At 43.3% G+C, this 27,249-nt stretch overlaps 2 protein-coding genes across 4 annotated transcripts in view; one reads left to right on the forward strand and one right to left on the reverse strand.

Annotated features, from left to right (window-relative positions):
* Positions 1-245: 245 nt before the first annotated feature.
* MEAK7 (MTOR associated protein, eak-7 homolog) lies at positions 246-10,461 on the forward strand. Of its 3 annotated transcripts, none has more exons than XM_051629590.1 (8): positions 246-264; positions 1,839-2,015; positions 3,704-3,934; positions 4,686-4,830; positions 5,482-6,120; positions 7,164-7,282; positions 8,425-8,604; positions 9,193-10,461. In XM_051629590.1, the coding sequence occupies exons 2-8, from the start codon at positions 1,848-1,850 to the stop codon at positions 9,313-9,315; spliced, it is 1,605 nt and encodes a 534-aa protein (XP_051485550.1). In that variant the 5' UTR covers positions 246-264; positions 1,839-1,847; the 3' UTR covers positions 9,316-10,461. The 3 variants fall into 3 exon arrangements, with proteins under 3 accessions (XP_051485550.1, XP_051485551.1, XP_051485552.1); XM_051629591.1 differs by lacking the exon at positions 246-264 and adding an exon at positions 6,417-6,491 and having other exon boundaries at positions 372-2,015; positions 5,482-5,922; XM_051629592.1 differs by lacking the exon at positions 246-264 and having other exon boundaries at positions 374-2,015; positions 5,482-5,922.
* A 1,848-nt stretch (positions 10,462-12,309) lies between these two features.
* Positions 12,310-27,249, reverse strand: part of ATP2C2 (ATPase secretory pathway Ca2+ transporting 2) — a 29,656-nt gene continuing 14,716 nt past the window's right edge. The window contains 19 exon segments of the mRNA XM_051629542.1: positions 12,310-12,803; positions 13,489-13,630; positions 13,928-14,023; positions 14,611-14,718; positions 14,720-14,759; positions 15,413-15,529; positions 15,607-15,675; positions 16,323-16,489; positions 16,967-17,017; positions 17,103-17,200; positions 17,768-17,938; positions 19,338-19,494; positions 20,071-20,172; positions 21,432-21,521; positions 22,311-22,412; positions 23,119-23,216; positions 25,163-25,287; positions 26,513-26,579; positions 26,824-26,899. Coding sequence (XP_051485502.1) covers positions 12,691-12,803; positions 13,489-13,630; positions 13,928-14,023; positions 14,611-14,718; positions 14,720-14,759; positions 15,413-15,529; positions 15,607-15,675; positions 16,323-16,489; positions 16,967-17,017; positions 17,103-17,200; positions 17,768-17,938; positions 19,338-19,494; positions 20,071-20,172; positions 21,432-21,521; positions 22,311-22,412; positions 23,119-23,216; positions 25,163-25,287; positions 26,513-26,579; positions 26,824-26,899 — 1,989 coding nt within the window. The 3' untranslated portion in view covers positions 12,310-12,690.

Below are 27,249 nucleotides of genomic sequence, written 5' to 3' on the forward strand. Positions count from 1 at the left end.
GAGCATCCTCAGGGAGCAGGGCCCCTCAGGGAGCAGGGCCCCCGCGGCCTGGCCCGGCCCCGGCGCTCTCAGGCGGGCTCCTCACCGCTTCTCCACCGCTGCCCCGGCCCTGACCGCCTCTCCCCGTCCCGCCGCGGCTCCCCGGGCTCCGCTCCCTCCCTCCCGCCGCCGCCGCCATCCCCGCCCCGCCCGGCCTGCGGGCACAGCCTGCCGGGCGTGCGTGAGAGGGCGGGGAGGGGCGGAGACGGGCCGGGGTGCGTGTCGGTGAGCAGGGAGGTGGGCAGGGAGGGAGGTGGGCCCGCAGGGAGGGAGGTGGGCCCGCACTGCCGCCCCGCCGGGGCCGGGGACCCCCCCGCAGCGTTGGCCGCCGTGTGGGGAGGGACAAACCAGGCGTACCGGGAAATCAGCCGAGAGGAGAGCGAACGCTGAGCCCTCTGCCCAGCCCTGTGCCGGGCCCCGCTGCCGGGGCTGGCCCTGCTGGGCGGCCGGGGCTGCCGGTCGCGGCGGGACCTGCCCCGGCCGGTGCCGCTCGGCCCGGCCCCGCTGCTCACACCCTGCCTGGCTGCACCGTCCGCCTGCCAGCGCGGCCCTTCCCCTTCGCCCGCCGATGTTTACCCCGCGACCGGCTTCTTGCTCCCAAGGCCGAGAAGGCTTTTGGGCCTGTGCTGTTCAGTGAAGGTGAAGAAGCCCCACGCAGGCTCTTGGTGCGGTTGTTTATCCAAGTCCGCAGCTGTTGATGACAGGAGGGCTGGATCGGGCTGAACCGGGAGTCCTGGGCCCTCCGGAGGGCTGTGTGACAGGCTGGCCTGCAAAAAGGGGGTTCTGTGCAACTGACAGGTGCCTGGAAGGACGTGGTATTTCTGGGAGGAAAACCACCCCGGGATGTTTTATCCTGTCACTCCTATTTTTTACTTTGTCATCCCAGGAGCCTCGTCTGCCCCGGGGGGGGTGGAAGGCTGATGGCAGTGGTGACTGTCACTGCAGTCACGGTGGAACTGGGGCTTCCAGGCCCTGCCGTGGCATTGTTGTGCTGCTCCAGGGAGGAAGCCAGAGCATGTGGCCCAGAGAATGCTGAAAAAAGTATGTCTCCATCATGCAGGTGAATCCTGGGACAGCGAAAGAAATCACAGTTGTATCATTCAATGTGTAGAATAAACAAACCCTAAGCCAGCTGCTCCCACCAACCCTAATTCTGTGGGTACCAGCTCAACACTTTATTGACCTCATAGGAAGCTGTGTGTTTTTGTCAGGTCTTGAGTTGTCTTCCTGAATGTTTTTCTTACTGTGTTTCTTGGCAGCTCTTTGAACGATTTCTGTATTAAATCCTTAGAAAAAACATTTTCATGTCATCTTCAGAGACTTAACAGTGATGGTGTTTTAGTGCTACATGTTATTGGCAGACTTAGCTTTAGTCCATTAATGAATGCATCAGAAAGATGTATCATAATCTGTCATAAGTAATCCATAATCAGGCTCTACCCTTCATGTTAGTGATGTATTCCAGCTGACAGGCTCATGGCCACTTTGTGCAAGCTAATTTAATCTTTAAATCATATTGGTTTTTCCATTTGATAAGACTAGTAAGAGGTTTGAATTGGTAGGCAGGGTGGTTTTAGCAAAGAGCTGACAGTTTGCTATCTTTTAAAGCACTGTTCACAAATGCTCTTCAAGTTCATCAAGTCTCAGTGACTACAGAGACTATAATAATTTCCTGGAAGGCAAGTAATTTGTTCCTCTTGTAAAACTTGGACAGGTATGTCTGTTTGATACGTCTTTCGTGGATATCGTGATACCTTTCTGTGTTTACTGGGTTGTTTTTTTTAATTCCTTTGCTTCAGGTTGAAAAGATGGGAAATGCAGAAAGCAATGTCTATCAGAATCACCTTTCCAGATTTCTTCCTGAGGAGCAGTCTGACATCGATCGACTGTTTGATACCTTATCAGGATCAAGTGGCTCAGCTGGAGAAAAAAATGCCAAAGCTACAAAGAAAACTGTGACTCTGGCAGCACTGCAGGCAAGACAATCTATTGTTCTTGATATATCTGGGATGTAGTGCATTGAACATAAGTCCAGAGAGAAACTAAGGTGGTGGCAATAGTTACTTTTTAAGGATGGCTTGACTCATTTTAATGTTTTGGGGCAGCATGGGTATTTAACTTTTTCTGACAGCTTAACATGAGTAGTGACTTTCAGGTTTGTATTTACCTCTGACATTGCAGTGTTGGGTCTAACTTGCAGCTTTCCTGGTTCTGAAGTAAGATGGGACATATGAAAGTATTTTCCAGAAACCTGAAAAAAGGGGAGAATATTCTTCCCCCTGGAGTGTGTTTACAAATTTTCATGAGAAGCTGTCACAAAGTCAGTTTGTATTTGGTTCTGTCTTTCTCCCTCATCACCATTTCTAACCTTTTCACTTGCACTAAAAAGGAGAGGATTCAATTTTGTTTGATTAAGCTGTGGCTCCCTGTTTTAGCTAATTACCATACATTATGCTCTCTGATTAACTTTGCATTCATTTTCTAATCAAGAAAGAAGAAGAAAATGGTTCGTTGCAATACTTGATAACTTAGTGAGGCAGGAACCAAGTGGCCAAATGAATATAGTATTAAAAGGGCTTCTTTTATGTATGCTACCCAGTTAATGGAATCAAATTAAGACTAGGAAAGAAGTGGGGTATTTTAAGGTTTTTAGCAATGCATCTGCATCCAGATGAGCTTTAGCCTTCCTCCAGTCTGGCTGTTTATTACCTATCACCAGTTTGGAAGGTTTGTTGCTGCTGCCCTGTCTTTCAACCCTAATATGACCAAGAACCTGGTCCTTGGTGTCTATTATTTGGAAGTTTTACCCCTAAATCAATGTGACATTTGTCTTGTCCCTTCCTGCCTTTTTGTTTGCCAATTTAAATGAGAAACTTGTGAAAAATTGCCTGTAGGTGTGTAATTCCTTTGTGCAGGGACTATTGAGTGGCATGTCTGTCTGGCAGGTGTCTATGTGCACTCCTGACCTAGATTGATAAGTGGCAGATTTGATCACAGAATCTTAGGGGTTGGAAGGGACCTCAAAAGATCATCCACATCTAGCAACAGTCTGGTAAGATTGAGGGGGCCCCATCATGGCCTCATGTGCTCTGCTTAGACTCAGTGCTTTACTAGAAGGAAGCTGCATGGCTTGTGGACCAGAGCAGGCTGTGCTGTACAGCTTGGAGAGCAGGTAGAGCAGGTATCTTTAGATACTTTCTTGAAGCCATACTTGTGTTGAAGACAAGAATTCTAAATTGTCAGAGGTGTGAGTTTGTGTGCCTGCCAATGCAGGGGGGTTGGCTCTAGATGATCTTTAAGGTCCCTTCCCACCCAAGCCATTCTGTTATTCTGTGATTCCAAATTAAATCCTCCTTTACAGAGTTATACAGAAACCCTTTGCAAACATCCTGTTAACACTCTACAGTGTTGGTTTTTTTTAAGTCCTTGGCATTTGTAGAAAAACAGCATCAACTTAAGTCACTGCATTGTATTGGAAAAGAGATTTTATAAAAACAGCACTTTTTTTTTTTCTCTTGGAAAACCAGTCCTTTGACAAAAGTTTATTGCTGATAGTAGATAGATGGTATTGAAATCCTTCCGTGTATCTCAGCACAGATTAGCTGGAATATATTAGTTATTCTTCATTTTTAAAGTGTGTTCTTTGCTATTTATGTGGTTGCAGGCGTATATTCGGGAGCCATTACCAGAGCAAATGAGTGCTCGGTTATACAATGGAATGAGAAGTATCGACCTGACTGGGAAATCATCTGGGCTGTGTGAACAGATTGCTAAGGAGCAATTTGTAATTTTTATGTCAAACCTCTTAAAAGGAAATGCAGATGAGAAGATTACCATAATAATGAGAATGATCTCCAAGACTGAAGGGCCTGTGAAGGGCAAACAAATCCAAGAGGTAAACAGGCAGTTAAATGTGTGTTGGGGGGACAGTAAGAGAGCAGGAACTGGGAGGTAATTTTAAGTTAGTCTTTGGAGCACAAGATTCAGAACAGCAATTCCTGACTTTTGTGGGGTTTTTTAATATCTTTGCCACTGATTTGCTGATCTGGAACAAGCAGTGTAGACAAACCAGGTTATAGGGGGTGACGGTTTCAGCTGTGGGGTTTTCCATGCTGATTTGTCTACCTGAGAACCTGGACCTGGATTTTGGGGAACACACTGATTGTTTTAGTTGATGGCTCACAGGCTTACTCTGAAGGGCAAGCAGAGAATGGCAATATTTAAGGGTTGTGGTCTGGCTGGTTCTTCCAGGAACTGAGCAAAATGGTTTCTAGAGCTTTAGTTGCAGGCTAGATGTGTGAATCAAACGCACATCTTGCAAGGTGGAAGAGTGGGAACTCAAAAAACAATAATTCACTAGCATCTCTTATCACTGCAAAACTTGGACCTCCTCTCCTTTTCATGCCACATTTTATGGAGATGCTTTGTGAAGTAACATTTCCAAAATGTCTTGAAAAAGGATACCTTTCAAGACCTGTGAAACTGCAATAGCATTTCTGTTCCTTCTGACTTGTCACAAGAAGAGATGTGTCTACCACAGGGATTGCAGCATCAGTACTGCTTGACTTTATTTTCAGAAAGTCCTTTGAAGCTCTTGACAGTCTTATTTAAGAAATGCCAGAATGGTGATGTTTTAACCTTTTCAGTTCACAGAGGATCTGATCATGTCCGTAGTCCATGTACTGAACTACAGAAAGGAACTGAAAGGTTGGAGTTTGGAGAATACTAGGGATTCTACAATTGGAATAAAGGCTCTGGCTTCCCAGCTGCTCTCAGAATTGAAGCTTGCAGGTGAGTAGTTGAGTGCAGTGCATCCCAGAATGGCACAGAGCTCACGCATCACTGATCTCACAAGAATTTTTATCTTTGGGTCCTGTCTTTGAATTGAAATGGTGAGACCAGTTTTTCAAACATTGTGCTTTGCCAGTTACCTGGGAATTTTATTTATTTCACCTTATGATCTTTCTTTCTTAAATTCAGGGGAGCTTTGGTTTGATGTCCTGGTTTAAGTGGAGATGCAAAACTGTTTGTCATGGAATGTGTCTGTTTTGCAAATACCTGACTGGCAGGTGATGGGCGTTCAGATGCATGTGCATGTATTTATGACTCTGTGTCCTCTTGCAAAGCTCAGGTTTGCACTGTTGGAGTAACAGCTTTTGCTGTCTTGCAAAGAGCATCTCCTGTCTTGTAACCAACAGTCCATGTTTCTTAATAATGACTGCCAAAACAATGGATGGCACAGGCAACTGTTTATCAGTTCTCTGGGTACATCAGCTTAATATAGTTGACACTTCACTGTCTCTGGCTCCTTTCATCTGTGGCTTCGTGCCCATTAAAAAAAAAGGAATACTGTGATTACACTTAAAAATCAACTGATGATTTTCCAGAGTGAAGGCACAGACTGGGAGGCTTACTGCTGTTCCTGTGTGTCTTATTATTTAGATGGGACAAAACCTGCAGGTCCTCAGCTGATGGAGACAAGTTTTGATGAACATGCCATTCAAGATTGGGTGTATCAAGTTCCACAGATCTCAGTGTTCCTCAGTGTTGTTATCAGGCAAGGCCTCCATGTTCTGCATTCTCTCCCAGACCAAACCAAAGACATAGTCAACCTGCTTCCAGGCTGCAAAGGCATCAAGGGAAGAGGAGTTGTCAGTCTCTTTGACATCCCATCCATCATTTACATCAACTCCCATCTGCCTGCAGAGCTACAGCACAAGTGGCAGCTTTTATTTTCTTCTAGACTTCATGGAGAAAGCTTTTCACAGTTATGTGCACATATAGTGAACAAAGGTCCTTGCATAGTGATCTTAAAGGACTTAGATGGTTATATCTTTGGTGGGTTTGCATCTCACACCTGGGAGGTGAAGCCACAGTTTCAAGGTAAAACTTCCTCTTTTTCTAGTATCTCATGGCTCTGCTGTAAACTGCTTATTCTGTACAGGTACAAGAACACTGCCCACTTAATGGACACTGTCATTTTACTTTCAGGACATACAGTATTTCTGTACTTCCAAGTATATTTTCCTGTGGAAAAAGTAACACTCATCTTTGAGTTATTCCTGCTTTGTACTCAGTCAGGTATATTACTGAGCAATGTTTATAGTTTGTCTGTTGTTTCATAAGACTTTTAAAATGTCAGGACTTGTTGATCATGGAACAAGTTTTCTTTACTGTGAAATTTATCAGTCCCTGCAGCTGCATAGGTTGAAAATGAAATGAAAATGAAGGAAATACGGCATAGATGGTGAATTAGAGTTTAAATAAGGTGCCCGGCAGATGGCAGCCTTCCATCTCAGAACAGCCAAAAACCAGGTTCAGCGTCTCGTTGCCATTTGTGCACTAACTCTTGTCTTTGTTTCCCTTTTAAAATCCAGCACCAGAAGGGTCCTTAGGACAAGCTAAACTTTTTGTTCCTTTGAAACCCCCGGGGAGAAGAGAAGGTTTTTTTGGTAACTCTTTTGTGATGGCTTTCCAAAAAAACAGTTATGGGCTCTGTATAATCTGCCCTGCTGGGAAGTCTTGCTTCTGGTACATTAAAAACTCAATTCCTGTACTTCATTAGTATTTGATAATTAGCACTTCAGTCAGTAAATGTAATATTATCTTGCATTACACAGCACTTCCCTGATAGAACAACACATGTAGGGTGCTAGACAATCACACCACAGGTCCCTCTGAATACCAAACTGGGCAAAATGAAAATTGCACTCTAAGCCATTGACCCTGAGCTGATCTGTGGATCTTATAGTCAGAACTAAGGATGCCTGCACTCCTGCCAGTTTGCACAGGTCTAGTGATTGGCCAGTTTTAGAGGAGACACTGCAGGCCTGAGAGAGGTGTCCCCTTACCTAGTCGTGCAATGTAGTGGTGATGCCTCTGCCTGCCCTTGGTCACTGCCATATAATCACATTCATTTCTCTGACCCTTAACTCTGCACCGAGTGAACTGCGAACAAACAATAGGTCTAGACCTGGAGGAGAGAGAGGTATTTGCTTTCTAAAGCTGCAGCAGCTGGCTTTGATCTATTCAGCTGCACTACTTCAGTATTTTTTTCTTGTCCTATTTGTAGGCAAGTTACTGCTTGGCTTGTTGTCTGACCTCAGATGCTTTTCTGTTTACAGGTGACAACAGATGCTTTCTGTTTTCTGTTTTCCCCTCTCTTGCTGTATACACATACACAGGGTATAATGATCACTACATGTATTTGAACCATGGCCAACAAACTATGCCAAATGGACTTGTGAGTATTAAGAAATGACAATTTGGAAACTGGATTCATGGCTGGTGTTCAGAAGTATTCTGTTTTTTGCTTCTGTTACTGAGAGCTGATTTATTTCACTTGTTATTCTCTGTAGACATTTTCATTCTTTATTATACTTGTGTCGCACTTTTAGTAGGAGAATTTTTTTCTTTTTTTGCATTAAAGCATCAGGGTAAAGTGTGAACTGTGGCTAACAATGAGGACCTGCTTACAGTACTGATACAGTCTACAGTTTTCTTTACAGTTGATGGGTATATTGAAGTACTGAGTCAACAAAGATGGGATTTATTTGTGTCTAACCCAAGGAGGTTTGGCTCGATGTAGGTTAGATTCATGGAGGTTCTGGGGAGAAAACTTTTTGCCAGGTTTGGTTACCACAAAGGCTCTTCTAGCAGCCCTCCCCCTCGTTGTCTGGAAGAGCTGGTTTCTTTTATCCACAGCACTGAGGCAGTACAAGAGCTGATCTGTGTGATGGAGCATCTTTCCACTGGCTGCTCTCACTGCCACACAAACTGCTTTTTGAATTATGGAAGACTGAGAAAGCCCAACAGAATTAGAATACAAGAGTTGCATGTAGGCTGCTGCTGCTGCTGTGTGATTACAGTGCCAGAAGCTCCTTTTTCTCAAACCCACAAATGAGCTCTCCAGATACAGAGGAATTTCTACAGAGTTGCAGCACTTCCTAGTTTGAAAAGTGCTTTACAGTTTTGTGGCATTGTGTGACCAAAACTTTGGGAACTGCAGCAGCCTGGAGTCAGTTTGCTTTAAAGAAAGCAAACAACATCACATTACATTTTTTGTTTCTGTAGATACTTTTCTAAACAGAAAAGAGGCAGCAAAGGGGAGCACTTTCACCCTGTTTAAAATGGAACTGTCAATAAACAGTGAGCTAAATTTCTGGCATAATACACAGCCCAAGTGCTTGCAGATCCTGTTGTTCTGGAAAGTGTAGGGGAGAGCAGCGTTCCTGAAGATGAACAAGAATTTACCTGAGTGATACTACCCCTACAAGTGTGGCAAAAATACTGAAAATAGCAATTTATACTCTTGGTTTCAGATCTTGCTTGCCCAGTCTGTTTTACGTGTGCAGCAAGTGTTCAGTGTGCTGCTTTGGTTCACAGGGCATGGGTGGACAACACGAGTACTTTGGACTCTGGATAGACAGTGACTATGGGAAGGGCCACAGTAAAGCAAAACCTCGATGCACCACCTACAACAGCCCCCAGCTGTCAGCCAAGGAGGATTTCACACTAGATGCCATGGAAGTCTGGGCAGTGGGAGACCTCCCTGAACATACTGGGGTAGGTGAACAAAACTGTAACCTATGAAATTGTGTCCTGATTGGAAGGGGAGATGGGAATGCAAAACTTGCAGTTGCAGTTTTCCAGTTAAATGTCTCTCCACTACTTTGCAGGCAATTTATTCACTTACTAAAACTGTCTGAAAAATTCAGTGGTTTGTATTTTTTACAAAATCTTACTCCTTTTCATACAAAATTCATGTGCCCTGTCTGCTCACTGGACACACAGCTCGAAATAGAAACAAAACAAACTGTTTACAAAAAATGTTGAATTGTACTCAAATCTCTCTAAAAATGTTCACATTTGCAGTTCAAACTGAGGTCAGGTTAACCAGGATGTTCTGGCTGGCTTGTAACCTGAATAAAATTTGAAGTAGTTCATTGTCATCTTAGGAAAAGTTTATGACTGCTTTGTGTAACTGCAGCAATAAAAATAATTTGATGTCTCCCAGTGCATCTTAAACTCCTTACTGGGAAAGTGTGTCTGCCTCATTGTGACAAACTTGTGGGCTTTTGAGTATGTCTCTTTCTTGTAGCCTGATTCATTCATAGTGACATTTTAAATTGCCTATTTTTTTTTCTTTTGAAGACCAAAGGTAAGAAGAGTATCCTGGATGTAGATCCTGAGGCCCAGGCCTTACTGGAAATGATTGGAAAACCACGTCAGAGCGAAGGGCTACGGGAGCCCCTTGAAGAGGATGAGGACAACTAAAAGAATCACATTAACATTAAAAACCTTTTTTGCTGTTGTGGGTTTTTTTTCCCCTCTCCTGATTCTTAATGTTCCTTGGACAGCACTTTTTTTTCCCTACATGTACCTGATTATCTGGGACAAAGCTTAAGCCATGTATTTATGTAATAATTAGGTCCAATACAATATCCTGCCTGGAGGGGTTTTTTAGGGAGGACAGAAAAATTAACTAGGTACTTAATGATGAGACATCTCTAATTTCTAGCTGAATAATAATTTCCTAGTATTCCTGAGAGATCCTGTCTGCTTACAGAATGAAAAACATAAGTTATTGACATTATGGCTTACTGGAGAATTTACATATATTTATAGAGAGATTGTTCAAGACACTGATTAAGGCTCTTATACCTCAGCTGCACATATTTATTTGCATGCAATGAAATTAATCAGTGAAGCTTGCAAATTTTAAGTATATCTTATATTGGTAAACACAGAATAGTCCACATGACTCCCATCTGAAAGATGCTATTGCATTGCTCCACTTACAGCATTAAATGTCATGTTTTCCAAGTCAGATTTTCAGTGACTCTTAAGTGTTATAGCATCCAGTTTTATAACGCTACACCTTAGTGCACTTCACTTAAGATGTTTCTGCACAAATTTGCCTATTGCTCTTTAATCTTAATAGAACAGAACCCCTTTGTCCTAAGAATGTGCCATACCTCCAGCAGAAATTCTCTAGGGGAGGTCCCTTCTTTAGTAGCCTCACTTGCCACTGGAGTTAAGGTTCAGGGTGTGAAAAGGATTAAGAAGCATCCACAGTTAATTGGGAATATCTGCAGATACCTTGTAAAAAAATAATAAAGAAATCAGGGTTACGTCTGCAACATGTTTAAAGAAGACTGCTGTACACTTTAGTCCACACAATCATTACAGTATTATGGAAAAAAAGGCCTGCAATATGAAATGTAGTTAGTGGGTTGGAGTTTTTGCTCTGTTGGCTCTTTACCTGTTTTGTCAAGTCTCTTATACTCAGGGCTTTTTTTACTTGAATCTGTTCACAACTATCAAGTCATGATTAGTTTGATCTTGCTAATTCTGTGTGTAACAAACCTGTCAAAAATAAACCTGATTTCTAGCAGGGATTGTAATTTCTTACTCAGCAAATTGTGCTTGGTTATTAGTATGTGTGACTGTCAGTCTTTCTGCTCCTAGGGAAAAGGACTGTCTCAAATCTGCCTGGTCTTAACATGAGTTGCTTGTCTTCCCCTGCAGCTTAGAGCAAAAAATGTGCTGTAATAGTCTGTAAAATCACTGCAATTCCTGTTCATGTGGCTCTCCTTCAAATTCCTTCCCTTACTGTTTCCTTGGATGTGGTCTTTTTTTCCCCCACCTGATGTTACTCAACATGCTCAAAGCTGGCTCCCTAGGAGAAATCTGCCCTTGTGCCTTAGTGTAGATCTGATTTCTAAAAATGCTATTAAATATGAATTTAACCTTGAAAGGAGAGCATGAAGAAATCACTCCAGCCAGACATCCTAGAAAAACATTGTGCATTTTGTATGGTACCTGAACTAATGATTGGGGCATATCTGCTGTCTGTTCCAGTACGGAGTATTCTGTGAATGGCCTGAGCTAATCCCCTTTTATCTTGTATTTGCTTAAATAAACCAGATGATTGTCTCCCAAGACTGTAAACACACAGACAACAAAAAAGTAAGCATTAAAACAATTACATTGATACTTCTGGATAATTTTCTTCTCTGTATGTTTTAATAAGAATTTTAAATGGAACAAAGTAGGGAGTTCCATATAAACAGCAAGTGAGGACATGATGCTCTCTCTAAGTGAGAGATGCTGGCTTTTGTTTTTGTTTCCAGCTCCCAGAGGTGTCCTTCACTTGGGCACTAAGCATACTAAATACTTGATGTGGATGGCATCCATAGTGAAATTTCTGCAGTTATACACAGAATAAACAACCAGACTTTTCCTTCCATTACAAGGCAGAGACTTTTCTTTGAGAACTGAAATTATTTGCAAGGATTTTTAAAAGGCACAGTGAGCAGACACCTTTGCAGACTGTATCTGGGGAGGGTGAATTGCACCAAGCTACCCCCTTCACCAAAAATGTTTCTGTGGCCACATTTTCTTTCATTTTAAATAAGTATCAGTATAGCTGGTTCTTTCTAGGCTATGAATCCAAAATGTAATCCTGCTTAAATATCATCTTATGAAGATCAGCATAGCGCTTTGACCTCTGAAATTGTGTTTTATGACAAATTTGTATCTGACACTCACCTTCACTTTGAAGCAAAGATGTTAAGCTGGGGCAAGAAAAAACCTCTCACTATGGCACATTTACCAAATGTATCCATGAGTGTTATTTAATAGGAACTACTGGTCCAACCAGCAGATGGGATTGTTCAAAATTGTTCTTTCAAAGTAAAACATTGGCTTGGAAGAGACTCAGCTTTCCCCCCCACCCCCCAGCCTAATAATTAAGCAATCTGTGCTCTGTGCTCATGCATCTAAAAATGTCCAGAAAGTGTTTGTCAGCAGTGGGCTCAGCTATGATCTAAACATCTCTTACTCACTTGAATGCAGCTGTTGGTCCAACTGCAAAGCTCAACATCCCTGCTATGTCTGTGACTTCTTCATTGTCATGCACTCGTGCAAGCCCGTCCCTTCCCCATTAAATCCATCCACTGCTGTGCATCAGCCCAGCCCAACCTTCTGCTTTGCTCCTATCAGTCACACAGGTTCAAAACCATCACTGCAGTGGGGGACAGAAGCTGACAGCTGAGGGCTGGCACTGCAGCTCTCCACTCTTTGGCATCTCCCTGCAGGTTCCTTGGGAGTTGTACTCAATCAAGGCTTGACACCTGGGAATCTAGAAACACTGTAGACTGACTACAGGAAAAGAAGTGCTAGTGAAGGTCTTTTCCATTCTTCTAATTTAATACACAAGGACGAGTCCAAACCAGGAGTCTCATTCAGATGCTTAGCTGTAAGATTTTAAAATATGTAGATTTTATTAATAAAAATCCCTTTGATTTAAATAAATAAACGTTTAGTTTATGCACAGTAGATTTTCTGTACAGGTGTGAAACTGCCTTATTTTGTCTGGGACTGTCATAGCCTTCTTGACATGTAGATCAATGTTATAAAAATATACCTGATCTTGGTTTAAAACAGGAGCCCCTCAGGAGGTTTCCATGGACAGCTCCAACAGGTGAGGGAGAATGTGTAGAAGGAGCCAATTCTGGAGTAGGAAGACCTGTGGGTACAGATTCACTTGAGCATCCTCAGAGGGGATGTGCAGTGCCAGAAAATGGTGCATTGGAATGCTCCAGCATCACAGCTCTGTTCCACCTGTATCTTTGGGGGAAGCTCCCATCAGTGGTGATCTCCCCTGGGGTGCTTGGGTCGGCAGCAGCGCCTTTCACAGAGTTTGACAAACTCAGACACAATGAAAACAGAGGAAGCCAGTCCAGTGAGGAACAGCAGGTCTGCCAAGGGGAAACAGAGCAGAGGTGAGCACAGTGGAGACCTGGATTTATGCCTCCCACAAAGGGCCTTCCTGCAGCAGACCCTTGTGCTGGTGTAACTCCCTAGATGTAGGACTTAGCTATGCTTTTGCTGGCCGTAAAATTAGAGAAGTGACTGTGATGGACAAAGAATACCCATACAGGCAGTTGGATAGTCCACTTGATGGGTGGTAACCTCCATGTAAATAATTGGGGATCACTGAATCCTGCTTCTAACACCATGCCTAGTGTAGATGCAATGCCATGCAGCATGTTAGAATTTGCTCTGAGTGACTCAAACGGTAAAACTTACATTGCATTTCAGCTGGGAAACATCTACCCTGCTTTTCCAAAATGGAGTGACTGCATAATGATCCTAGATAGATTTACGCAGAGAAATATCATCGCACAAATCTTTGCATGTCTGCATTTATATGAATCTATGTGCAGTAAATCAATTCAAAGCCTAGGCTGGGATAACACTGTTAAATACTACTACAGTTTGTGTAGAGCTGTGTGTACGTAGGTATAGGAGCTGTTCCCTGGTTCCCCCTACCAGCAATCTGCTGGGAGCCATCATGTCACAATGTGGGAATCTCATTTGCTTTTTAAAGTAGATTTAAAGGAAAAAAAAAACCAAACCCACAGCTATTTATTTTCAACTTACCTAGCACTCCTAAGTTCTCTGTCTGGAAGATTTTTTGTAGTGGAGGGATGTATATAACAGCCAGCTGTCCCAAAAATGACCCAAGCACTGAGTACAAGAACATGCGGTTTCGAAAAAAGCCTATTTCAAATATCAGCTTTGTCTAGAGAAGAGAGGAAAACAAGAAAGAGAAATGGAACATTTCTCAATGTCCTGTTGGCCCTCAAATGTCACCCTGCTTCTTGCACGTAAACTCCATTACTTTTTTAAGTTGCATGGATGCTAATTTAAGCAGAGCTACATGGTTGAACATGTAGTTGCCGTTGCACTGTGGTGGGTAACTTTATTTATAAAGGTGATAAAAATCATGCTGCTGTAAATGACACCTAAAAAGCCCTCCCTGCTCAAGCACAAGTATCCCAATGTTTATATCAGGGTTCTGCTGACCCAGCGATCTCACCTGAGAGCGGCACGTCAGGGCATTGAAGAGGTCAAAAAACACAAAACAGGTAAATGTCATGGTCGTGGTTCGAGGAGTTATGCCACTTTTTGGGTTCTGAAAGCACATGTGCAATTCAGGGGTTAGTTAAGCCTTGCAGAAATATGTCAATTCAGCAGATTAATTCAAGACTGTCTTTAAGGACCCCAGTCAATTCAAAGGGTAGTGAAACAAAGGAATAAATCTAATTCTAACATTTACTCCTCTCTGCTAATTGTTGAGTTCATAATCTTATCAACCCTGTTTAAAATTGTTAAGCTGATGTGGAATTTGAGTAAAGACAATTCTAAATTACATGACTTAAATTGGTTTAGTAGCAGTTACTGTTTACTAACAGCAATCTGCAGTACTAATGTACTTGGCATTTCTCCTTATGTAGAAATCTAGAGGAGAAAAGTACCTTAAAGCATTGACATAATCTCAAAAAATGGTTTTCCCATTCTAGTCAGGAAGCTCCCAGTTAGGGGCAACACAGGGAGGCAGAAGCAGAGCTGGGAGCTGACTTTGGTTTCCTAACCCTCTGCCCTCACTGATCCTTCCTCACTGGATGTATTTCAGAAAGTCCTTTGCATGTTCTTCAGAAATTGCCCTTCACTTTGTTCTCCACCCTGATGAAAACAAGCTGTGATTGCAGTTTTCCTCACCTCCTTCCAGAAGACAAAGAGGGTTCCACTGATGATAATTGCAGCTGACATGAAGATTTTCAGGATCAGTGATTTGCTGAGTATAGTATCTGTGATACATCGGGGGGGGCTGTTTGATAGTATCCCTATCAACAGGTTCAACTCCCAAGCTGCCTCAGGGAGAAGGAGAGGGGCATGTTTAGTGAATGCAGGTCATCCTGAGACAGTACTGCTGATGGGTCTGGAAGATGGAATTCTTGGAAGTACAGCATGAGAAATATCAGTATTCTGGCAGGGTTATATAAGGCCCCAAATTTCTCTGAGACACCAATGACAAGGGGCTTTTTTGCATAATGAGCTGCTAAAATGGTGTCTTGCAACACTACAGTGCATTGTACTGGTATCCATCCCAGAGCTGTGAGACTGTGGACATCTCTTCCATGCTGTGGAAGTTGTAGCTGTAATTAGCAGGCGGCTGAGGTTCCTAAGTCTTGTGATTTCAGGGCATACCTCCCCTTATGTACCCAGTGTGACCTTGCCAGTCAGATCTGCAGGGCCCCTGCCTGGTGGTGCACCCAGGACAACAGACTATTGGTAGTAAAAATGTGTAAGAGTTACGTGATGATTCCACCACAGAACAGGAAAATGTAAAGCCTCAAGTTAACCTGAAGTAAATGCTTTTGGAGGGAACAAAAATACAACTTGTCTCATCTAGCCACCAAATGATTGGCACATTGATAAGAAATTGTAACTGCTTGTGTTCTTAGACCAAATCCAGACATATTAAATCCAAGATTATTCTGCTTGTTTAACTCTTCCATACCTCTGGGCTGGTGGCCCATCCATGATGATGTTGATCCATAAGATCTGCATAGCGTTGAGTGGATTTGGTAGGTTGAGCACTGTTGACAGAGTAATTAGGCTCAAAGCTGAAATGCTCCTGCAAAGCACAGAAGAACATTATCCTGCATGGCCCCACTCAAAAGGTGGTTTCACTGGAATCAAACAGGAACTTACGTGCTCAACTGGAAACGGACAAAATTTTTTATGTTGTAAAATATTCCCTTTCCCTCTTCTATTGCATTCCTGGAAGGAAGAGGAGAGTTTGTTAAATAACTAGCACTCACATGCCTTCTCATTGAGCTCCCTGGGACACTTAAAAAAGAAGTTGTCTTCTCTAGCATTTATTTCAGGTGAAATGCAGACTTAAGCTCAAAGAGGACATCAATACAGCTACTCAGTTTAAATGACTGTGTCAGGACTAGCAGATCTGAAAAGCCTGGTTTATGTGGCTGAGTCTTGGTTCCCACAGCAGACACGTGACCTGTTCATATCCTCACTCCACTCTGCCTGCTCTCTCTGGTGTGATGAACCAACAGAGCATTGCAAATTGTGTCTTTCTCTGAGCTTCTTGGACGAGGCAGAGGGCACAAGTTATGATCTACCCAGACTTCTAGGCACTTTCAAATCCCCCATTAGCCACAGCAATGAGAAGGCAGGACTTCTGGATGAAAAGTAGCTTTGTCACCACCAACTGAAACAAAAACAACGTTGCTGTGTGTGCCACTGGAAAGGAGCCAGAGCCACACTGAATGTTCTCCACTCACTGCCTGCTGACTTACATGTCCTGCGTGATTTCCAGGACCAGGCACACAACAAGCTTGTTGCCACGGGTAGCCAGAAAGCGTCTGAGGTAAGAAAGTGTCTGATAGGAAGAAAGTCACTAAACCTACATGACTGTTGAGAAGTCATCATCCACGAGAATCATGTTGGCAGCCTCTTTGCTGACATCTGTACCAGCCTGTCCCATCGCGATCCCGATATCGGCGGATTTAAGGGCCACGGCGTCGTTCACACCATCTCCTGTCATTGCCACAACAGCACCAGCCCTCTGCAGAGCCTGGGAGAGTGGAGAGACAAGAAACTCTGAAGCCAGGAGAAGATAAATGAAACCTGTTGGCAATCACAGGATTTGCACATAGTGCTGAAAGAACAGAAGGGCTCTGTGACTTGGAGGGTACAGCAGACTCTGCAGGACAAAACACCAACCAAGAAGGGAGACTGGATTTTCAGGAGAACAGAGAAAGCCACAACTCCAGCAGGAGCTAGAAGAGGGGGGTAAAGTCCTCAGAAATAATTATCTTTGCATTATGCTTGCTAATAAGCATAAGTGACTCACTAGCGTCTTCCAAGTGACCCAGGCCAGATCTGCAAATGCCTTCAGTGTAAATAGTGCCAGTGCTCTAGCTTGGGGTTTACAGTCCTTTAGTTTGAGCTGATCCTGCCTTAGAAAACCAGGTGCTCTAGAGAACTCAGCCCTCCCCCCTTACATTTTGTTTTTGTGGGGCATACAATGGATTTGAGAGGCTCTCAGTACCTTTATGATTTTGAGTTTGTGCTTTGGACTTGTTCTGAAGAAAATGGAAACCTGAAAAAACAAAAAATACAACCTTGTAATAATAGACGGATGCTACTGGAAAGAGGATTTGTTTTTGTCATTAAAAAAGCATTACATTTTTTACAGTGGATGATAGCTCTGCCTCTGCCAACTGGTCCAGCTCTTCCCCAGACATGGCTTTCAGCTTCCCATTGCAGAGACCAATATTCTGTCCTGCAAAGAAAAGCCCAAGATGAGATCTGTCCACCAGCTCTGGAAAAAGCCAACTATTTCCTGGCTCAAAGAATAGAGGAGCAAAGCATTGACTGGGAAATATATCTGCACTCAGGATACAGCTCTTGGTTGCCTTGTCCTTACTTGACAGAGTTATGGAAGCAAAACAACACCCAAAACTGGAGCTAATACTAAATCTATTGCTCTCTCCTCTGCTGCTTGCTCTGTGTCTTCTCATGGCAAAAACGGGAAGTGCAGAGATCCTCAAACTCCAGACATTGGTGGAGTCTACAATCCCAGCAATGCCATCTGTCTTGTTAAGGGTCTCACATTGAGATTTTGCCATTTCTAGTGCTAAAAAATTGGAATTAAGTTACTGGAATTTGGCCCATAGCCCATAACCACTCTATTAAAGCATTTAATATTATTTGATTCAATGGAAAATCAAGGACTCAGGGGCATTTAAAACCCCTATTTCACACACAAAAAGAATCATAAGATTTATCATTGACAAAAACCATTTGACTGATCTGACATAATATATAATAAAGAAGCTAAGTTTGTTACCTATAGCCACAGCAGTTTCCAGGGCATCTCCAGTTACCATCTTGACTGATACACCAGACTCAAAAAGCACTCGAACAGCTTCTCTCACTCCAGCCCTTGGAGGATCAATTATTCCAACCAGACCTAAAAATGTTAGTTTGCCAAGTTCTGGACCTGAAGCCAAAGCAAGTACTAGAAACAGAGGGGGGGTGAGGAAGAAAAAAAAGCCTAATTATTAATAAGGTATTTCCATACATTAAAACAAACATTTCAAGGTGATCATAACTTGCCAGTTTTCCAGCAGAAAAGTCATTAAAACCCAATGTTTAGTCATTATATTCAGAGCTGGTACAGACACAAAAATCTGGTCCTCTCAGATAATACTAGTTTATCTGAATCAGAGCATTTCTGTTTTACATGTTTCTCTTAGGATTTTTTTTTTTTTCTACTTTAGATCTGTCCACCAAGCCTTGCCTAAACCCACTAAACCCAGATGGATTAACTTGGGGCAGTGCAGTGTTGGATCAGACACTATTGAACTTCTGTGTTAAATAACAGCACTCCTGTAAAAACTAAACTACATTATTATTTTTTTTTAATAAAAAAATGCCAAATGCAAATACAGTGAAACTAGTGAAAGTTCCATCATTTAAAGATCAAGGTCCTGAATATTTTGTTTCTGTTCTTGGTTGTATCATTCAATCATTCTTAAATCACTCAGAGATGTTTTGCTGGGGTTCATGTCATTGCTGCTTTGATGACTGAACCACAGGCTCACAGCAGCTGCCTGAGCTTCTCTTCTCTTCAGAGCAGCCATTTGCCATTCCCAACAGCAGATGATTCAGATGTTGCACAGCAAGATCCCAATCCAAGGTACTAACCACAGGGCACAGGGCTGGACAGTATATACATTAACTATACTACTTTCCAGACCTGGCTGCCAAGAGTTTTTCTTATCCACTTACAACCTGGGAACACGCACAGGAGCTGGTGTCTCTGTCATTGTGTGCAAGTCTAAGGTGTTTCTGAAAGGATGTTTCTAGTGGTGAAGGAACTGACAATGTACCAAGACCTTCTGTGGGCTCTGCACTGACGTGCACTCAGGATCAAGAGGAGACTGTTAGATTTTGTCCTAATAAAGCGTTGAACCAAACTTCAAAGAAAAGTCTTGGTGCCCAAATCCAATGTTTTGAAGCCCTTTCAAAGTTGCTTTTTTGTTGCTCTTGAAACAGCTTCTCCAAAAGCAAAACTTGGCAGAGCAGCCCTGAGATGGGGTTCAGTCCAAAGCTTTTCAATGCAACATTCAGGCTGTATCCCAGGCAATCCCAATGCTCCATGGAAGAGAAACATTCCCCACTTCCAGTGCTTATTTTCAGGTCCTTTCAATCTCACTAATTTAAACCCAGGAAAATAAACAACCAAGAAACAAAAAAGACTAGTGGAAAGCAAGCAGGCTGCAGACCTAAGTCATGGCCCTCAGCAAGCTCTAGCATGAAGAGATCATGCAAGTGATGCTGAGGATGGAGCCTTGTCCATCCTGACCAAAACAGAGCAAGAATAAGCTTAAGGGACCTAGAGAGTAATGACTGACCTCGCAGACCTGAGGAGCCCATTCGTTTTTCTTCTTGCTGGTAGGAGGCCTTCTGCTGGGGTGTAAGTGGTAATGAGATGCCACCACTGTTAAACAGAGTGCAGTATCTAATAACTTCTTCAAATGCTCCCTTCAGAAAGTAAATATCTTCCTGATCCTTTAAAGTAAGGAGATAATATGCTTAATGGGAAAAAAAATCAAAAGCTGACTTTAAAAAATACTTACCATGCACAAGGCTTTACATCTTGGATTAAAAAAGAGATTTTGTTTGCTCTTTTACCTGTTTTGTAAAATGCCCAGGTCCCTGTATTATCTCTAGAATGTAATATTTTTACTTTAGCCATTTGTCATGGTCAGAATGGTAATGAAAAGGCTGGTGAGCTTTTAAAGCTGGAGCACAGCAGTAGCCAAAAGGAGCTGCTTAACCCAGTCAGGGAAAAATGGCCAACATTTTCTTACAAACATAATCTCTTTCTTCCCCTGCCAGTTATCTCTGAAAAGCTTTTGTTTTCCTGCTCAAACCACTATATGAAAAGTATTCCCTTCTCTCATTCAAACCCAGCTTTACAAGCTAAAATTACACCCAAATTGGGAATTTGGAGGTTTGTTCAGTTTTTCTGCTGACATAGTTAACTTCTGAAAACATTATTTGCTAAAGAGATACCATTTCATACCCATTGTTGAGGTGGACAATTAGAAACATGAAACCAGCCACCACCACTGTTTGCTTTACCTGATTTTTCAGTGTGCATTTCACAGCCATCCACTTCTGCTCAGAGCTAAAGGGAATTTCCTTCTTTCTTACATAAGTATCTTTTATGTCAGCTAATTCCATCTAAAGCAAGGTGGAACAAAAAGAGCACGGTAATGCAGAACAATGCCAAAGCTTGGATCTCTTTTCCATACTACAGGCACTGGCTGTTGACCATGTCCTACCAGGCAGTCACATACCACAGGGCTCAAGAGAAAGCATGGGGGGAGCAAAACTCATTTTTCAAACCCCTCTTTCCCTCGTGGTGCCTGAGATGGGATAAATTCAACTGGAGTTTGAAGCTTGCTCACTGTTGACTTTTGCAGGAACCAGGGAGCTGCACCACTCCCTCCGTGGGGCTTTGGGTTGAAGGAGGTCTCCTGGTGAGTTAAGCTCAAAAAGTAATTCACCACAGGAAAGACCTTCCGCTCTGAAGGACAACAGTCCCAGTCAGTACACACAGCTTTAGCAGCATGCCTGGTGCTCTGGGTGAATAGCAGAGATCAGAAGGAGCCTCCAGTCTCTCTCTCTTCCAGTCCCCAGCCAAATAAAGAGTTAAAAAAAAATAAATACAAGAGACAACCCACCCTTGTATTCTGTTAATGCTTCAGTGCTGAATGGCAAAGCAGGAGGTAGATTTTAATTTAGCCTTAAGAGAAATAAAATGCCATTGTTTTACAAAAAACACCAACCCCCAACACTCATCACAACCATGGTTTCAGTCATGGAGTTACAAGCTTTGAAAATAAGAAGTAATAATTGCAGGTGCACCATTTCATCAGGCACCTTGTGCCCATCTGAGGTCTGTGGACCACAGGCTGTTGAGGTGGTACCTTGAGGCATTTTTCAGCCCCCTGTCTGTGAGCACAAATGCAACATTCATCAACAATTCTTGTTTTACATAATTGTGACTAGAAAAAGAGTCAAAGCTAGCAGATGACCCAAACTGAGCATGACCTCTGCCATGCTGTCTAGTATGGCCTGTTCTTGCTCATTTTTCACTCATTTTCCTTCTGAACTCTTAATTAACATGTGCAGAAAATATAAAAAAGGCAGTCCAGTCTGAGCCCAACAGGAATCCACCCTGCAGCACAATTGCAGGGATGAGCCAAGCAAAACAGAGACTGCTGTTAGCACAGAAGCTTGGGGAAGGTGGTTGTCCTTGACAAGAGGTTTACATGGGAGAAGTGCACATCTATGACCTTGGAAGAGACAAGGAAAGACTGAAACCAGACTGGGGACTTAAAAGAAGTCTGATCACTGCTGCCAGACCTAACAGTTCCAGCTCTTAATTTTATTTTTTTAATTTAATTTCTGGAAGATTTTCAATCTCATAATCTTACCTTCATTGCAAGAGCAATGAGAGCTCCTTCTGTGGGCTGTCCTATCACACTGTTCTTCCTAATAATGGCATTATTGACTATACAGCCAGCCTAGAGAAAGGGACATGGTAATTTTTTCATAACTAAATTGATAGCTTTTTCATTTCTTCAAATGAAACAATGAGAGATTGGAGAATGAAAGAGCCGCATCCCAAAGATGTGCTATTCCCCACAGCAGCACATCTTGACAACAGCTCTCATGCTTTCTAAACCCTCTTAATCCATAGGATACATCAATATTTTGGTAAAATGTTACATTTTGGATAAATTAACATCCAGCAAAACATGATATGTGTACACGTCTAACCAGCCTGATGAATCATGAAAGTGAAAACTTAGTGTATCCCAATACTGCTTCTAACACGCAGTATAGCTAAAGAGCTGATCTCCATTTGGAATTCCAGCTCAGACCATTTCACTACCCAAACACTCCACTTTAGCCTTACAGTGGATTGCACAAGATTTTATTTAATGCTAACGGGAAATCCAGAGACCACCACAGTACATAAATAAAGTGACTACATAGCTAGCTAAAGCCTAGAATCTCTCCACATATAAACCCAAAGGTGGTAAAATTCATCAGTCTCTCCCCTGCCAGAATTGTGTTTTTATCCAAAATGTCACTGACACTTCAATCTGATGACTCTGATGTCTCTTTACATGTTTTATGATTGCCATCTTTCACCCCTAAGCTTCAGGTATTATTATATTACTCAGAGCCTTTCCAAGAGAATGCTCTAGCAAGACAGTTCAATTCTGAGTTACAGAAGAGGCTTTTCTCCATGGTTGTGACCCAAACGGAATGTGAACAGGACAAGCTGGTTCATAATTTATACTTACCTCCACCAGTTTCCCCACTGAGACATTGGAAAATTCTTTAAGAATCTCCTTTGATGGCAGAAGATACACATTTCCTTCTCCATTGTAGCCCACCCCACTGACCTGAGGAACAGAGAGATAGAAAGAGCAAATTCCCAATGCCAGGCAGAACTGTCTGTGTACATTGAGGTGCCCTTGAGCGCATTTCTGATGTTGAAGTTTTGCTGGAATTATCCTTTCTAGCTCAAGGCAAGGCTTACTGGAAAGCCTGCAGATAACCAAAGTATAATCTAATATAGCTTGATAGGAACAAAAAGAATCAACTTGTCTTATGCAGGATTTGTTTGCCATGAGTTCAGAAATCTCTTGCAGCTCTGCCAGGAGACCCAGCCCTTTCCCAGCAGTGGGCTCACTGGCTTTACCCTACTGATGGATGGCCTGGCTCTCCACTGCCTTACATTTGGCATGCCTGCATTTTTCACCCACTTTGCACACAACTAAATAAACCAATCAGAAAGATCAAGTCACTCATATAACAAATATTCCCACAGAAGATGGGCCTGCAAGGGTCAGTGGCAGGTTTCAATATTTATAGTAATTGCAGAGAACAGAAGATTATGTCAATAAATATCTTTGGTTTTGATATCTGAGCAGCTTTTGTAGACTCAGCCCCACCTCCACCTGCCTCCCTTCCCTTTACAGGAACCAGAAATGTGCAAGAAACTGCTTGTTTGGGGACTGACATCCCTAGTTTGGGCCTAATTGAACCACAAACAACTAGGTCCTGCTGAACTTGAGCAGGGAAGTCCTGTGACCACCTCATCCATACCTCTGCCTGGAACCCATCTGAGGTCACCAGCCGCGTCACCGTCATCTCGTTGGCTGTCAGGGTGCCTGTCTTATCTGAGCAGATGACATTGCAGCAACCTGATGCAGGGAAGTTTTTAATCAGAACTACTAAGTAATGCAACTGAAGAATGAGATTCAGAAGAGGGAGAACACGTTTCCCTGATGTTACTTAAACTGCACCACTGAGGAAAGGGAGAAAATAGCAAGAAGCGGCTGAGTTTCCCAGCAGGGTGCTGTAAGGAAAGGATCTGAGTGTACGTCAGGGTGTCATGCTCATAATTTGGATGTGAGATGTGGTAGGAGACATCTGAAGAGGGACACAGTGTCTCAAGCATTGTATGGTGGGCAATGAGAGAAGGCACTGATCTCCAGGGAGCTGATCCACAGTTTGAGCTGCTGTGTCACACACCACACCAGCTGTTACATTCTGAAAAGCCAGATCAAATTCCCACTCATACTTCCTCAGATGGGCCATTTAACCCTTGCTTCTCTAAGTCAGGAATAGCAGCCCTTCCCTGCCTCACCACGGGACTACGAGGGTAGATGTATTAAAACTGTTACCACAAAATACTTCAGAACCACAGCTAAGAGCAGAAGCTGCTGCACTCATGCTCTGCTTTGTGACAATCCTGCTTCAGTGAAGCACATTTCCTCCAGGGCCCATTTACACCACAAGACAGCAAAGGAGTAAATTAGCAGAGTCACCACATTCAGGCAAGTTTCCACTCCCAAGAAGGGGAGAAATTTTTGAATGCAAAAAAAATAAAATAATAATAATAAAAAATCAGACTCCAGCTCCTGTCTGAGCATCTTCCCTGGCTCTGGAGATGACCAGACTGCTGAGGCACAGGCCTCACGAGCGTGGTGACCACCAGGTAAAAGCTCAGAGAGGACAAGGAGATCAGGCTGCAATCCAATCAATTCCTGCTCTGAAGGATTAGCACAGAGCAAAGCTGTCACCTCCAATATTTTGTTTTCTGTTATTGGCAATTAAAGAATCAGATAAAGAAGCAGGATTATTTTCAGAAGTTTAATGCTCGTGGCACGATGCGTGAGGGCAGGTTTTGCTGTGCTCAGGCTGCCCTGCAGAGCGGCCAGACACCTGGCAGTGACACCTCTTTGGGTGCAGCCCTACCAGAACAAAATTCTTCTGAAGATAAGGCTGTTTCAGATGTCCTGGGTCAGGGCAGACACAATAAGATACGGGTGATAAGATTCCTTAACTGCAGAACAAACAAGGGCAGTTCAAACAATGGCAGCATTGCCAAGGCAGACAGATTTTAGCTGAAGGCTCTAGCTGAGCAGCAGGTATTTGTGACTGCACGGGCCAGGCTTGGTTAATGAGTTGTACTAGAAGCACATGTCTTCTCCTTCATGTAACTGCCATACTGACCAAGGTCAGAGCAACAAAGTCTGGAATAAAGTGACCTGGGAATAAGGGCCAGTTTGAAGATAAGGGGAGGTAGAAGTATAATTTCCTTCCAGTTCATTCTGCCCTGCAGTTGTGAGGATGGGCTGGACACCATCTCAAGGTCCTCTCCAACCCTGTTTTTCATGGCTCTTTGGTTACCAGGGAGATGGCCACACAGCCTGTGGAAGGACAAATGGTTTTGTTCATGCCACCAGGGTCCACTTGGGTGGCTGCACAACTTTTTTAGCCAGAAATTGAAGGACAGGATGGACTTGCAGAACAATCTCACAGTACAGGGAGGAAGGAAAAACCAAGGCTTTCAACCTGAGCAGGGCAGACGTGTCTGCAGAGGGGTTCTGCTCCCCATGGTTCTTTGCTATGGGTTGGGTGGCACCATTCCTAGCATGTTAGTATCACTAAAACAAGGGAAAAGGGTGAGAAACACAGGGTAGAAGTGTATTTAAGTCTCAGGAGGTTGCTCTGGCCCCATAAGCATATTCCAAACTTATTTTTTTTAATCAGACCAAGGCTCACTTGGCCAGCTCACTGCTGGTCAGCTCAGATTTTGAAGCCTGGCAGATGACCAAGCTGCACGGCCCCTCTGCAGCCTTACCTAAGGTTTCTACTATGGGCAGCTTCTTCACAATCACCCTTTTCTTGGCCATCCGGAGGACGCCCAGCACCAGCGTCACGGTGACCACGATGGGAAGGCCCTCTGGGATGGCAGCCACTGCCAGGCTGGGGACAGCAGGGAGAAAACAGCTTCAACACAAGGGTCCAACTGCAAGTAGCAACCAAAACACGTGACAGGGACATTTCCTTGGGGTGAGTTTTCCTGCTTATATGTGGGTGTCAAAATGGGAGCCTGCACTGCTAACCACTGGGATGCCTGGTACACTATAAGTACAGAAGTAGGATATTTATCCAACCCTCCAACCTTTTTTTCTGGATGATTTTGACAGACCAATTACTTTTCTTCTTTACATATCCAAAGGGCATTAATTTCTGTCTAAGCAGGGGTTTAAGGGTTGGATTTAATTTAATTTCTTGAGGATGGAAGCTGAATATTCCTTGGCACCATGCCTCACATATAAGCTGCTGGCTCCAGACCCCTGGTCTCCTCTCTTAAATGTGGGTGCAAGATTTGGTGGGGCAGAATCAGCTTCCCAGATGTCCTTGTGCTGCACACACTGAACCAGAGCACCATCAAAACCTGCAACACCTGAGATGCCAGAAAACCCTGACACAGCCTGTTTCTGTCCCTTAGTTAATCCTTGGGTAACTCTGAACACTTCTAGATATGTGCAAAAAGGAATCAAAGAGGGCTTTCAAAATGACAGGCTGCTCTCCAAAACTCAGGCTTAACCACTTTTCTTTGCCACCACATCCCTCAGGAGACAAAGGTGGACACTGAGCCAGTTTGGCTTCTCCTCTTTGGTTTTGTTTGTATTTCCGTGGAAAACTTTTCTTTTTAAGGATTGATCTTTATAGCCATGACAACACCAAACAACAGGCTGTAAGGGTACTACTAAAAACACATGGTTTATTATGTTTGACTAAGAGGCTGTGCATGCTTTTTACGCTGCATAAAATGCACATTCCTATCCTCAGACGTAAACCCAGGAAGAGCAGCAAAGGCTAATATTTGCTGTTGCTACACTCCCACTAAATTCATAGTACAGACAGGAAGGGACATTCACAGCAGGATGAGGTGGAAAAGCCAATGAAAAATTTTCAAAATACTGACTCTCACAATTAAAAAGACTCTCAAACTTGCTCTTTTTTTTTCCTACTAAACTCTGCTGTAAAGCTCACATTAATATCACCAGTGCAAGATCAATACATATTTATGAAGGGTCTTACTCTAGTTCTCTTCTATGAAATGGCCATTATTTTTGAGCAGGGAATTTCCTGGGACATGTTTCATTAGAAATCAAAGAGAAAGGTGCTCTCCAGTCCTCACCTAACTCCAATTGTGAACATGCTGAGGAGACGCTTCCCTTGTAACCAGCCAATGAGCATTATTAAACCTGGTGGGGGAAAATAATTTGATTAAAAGCTTCAAGAAATTAATAAATCAATAACCTGCTTTAGCTGTTGTTGGGGAACTCAGTATACAGTGAGGGCCCCCCCATCTCTCCTTCCAAGTTGTCTCTGCTTGAAGCCCTGAAGTTCATGTGACCCACATCAACAAGGACTTTTGAAAAGAGTGGCCCTGGATCAGAGTGGGTTTCACAGCTGACCCTGCAAGTGTGAGCATTGTGTTCAACTCACCGATGATGCCGAAGGAGAAGAGAGTGAGTTGCTTCCCCAGCCTGTCCATGCTTTTCTGGAGAGGTGTTTTGGGAGTCTGGAAACATTAGAGAACAGATGGTTTCCTTTGCTTGTTACATATGATAAGAGGATGACACTCAGCCCAGAACTGCTAACCCACACAGCTCTGCTTACCATCACTGTGGTCCCTTCAGCTGCCTGACATGCCTAGAGCTTACCCACCCCAAAGCTCCAGGGGGGTCTGCAGCCATGGGCCACCCCCCAGGTCTCTGCCTCAGTGCACACAAGACAAGCACAAAGTGGGAGAAAAAAGAACTATTATATTTATTTACAGCTGGGGAGCCAAGGTAGAGACAGACTAAGGGATACATTGGAAAAGACCTTGGTGATTGAGTCCAAGACTGGATAATGTGTGAAAATCCTCTG

This window comes from Apus apus, chromosome 11 (assembly GCF_020740795.1).
Source record: "Apus apus isolate bApuApu2 chromosome 11, bApuApu2.pri.cur, whole genome shotgun sequence".
Lineage (NCBI taxonomy): Eukaryota > Metazoa > Chordata > Aves > Apodiformes > Apodidae > Apus > Apus apus.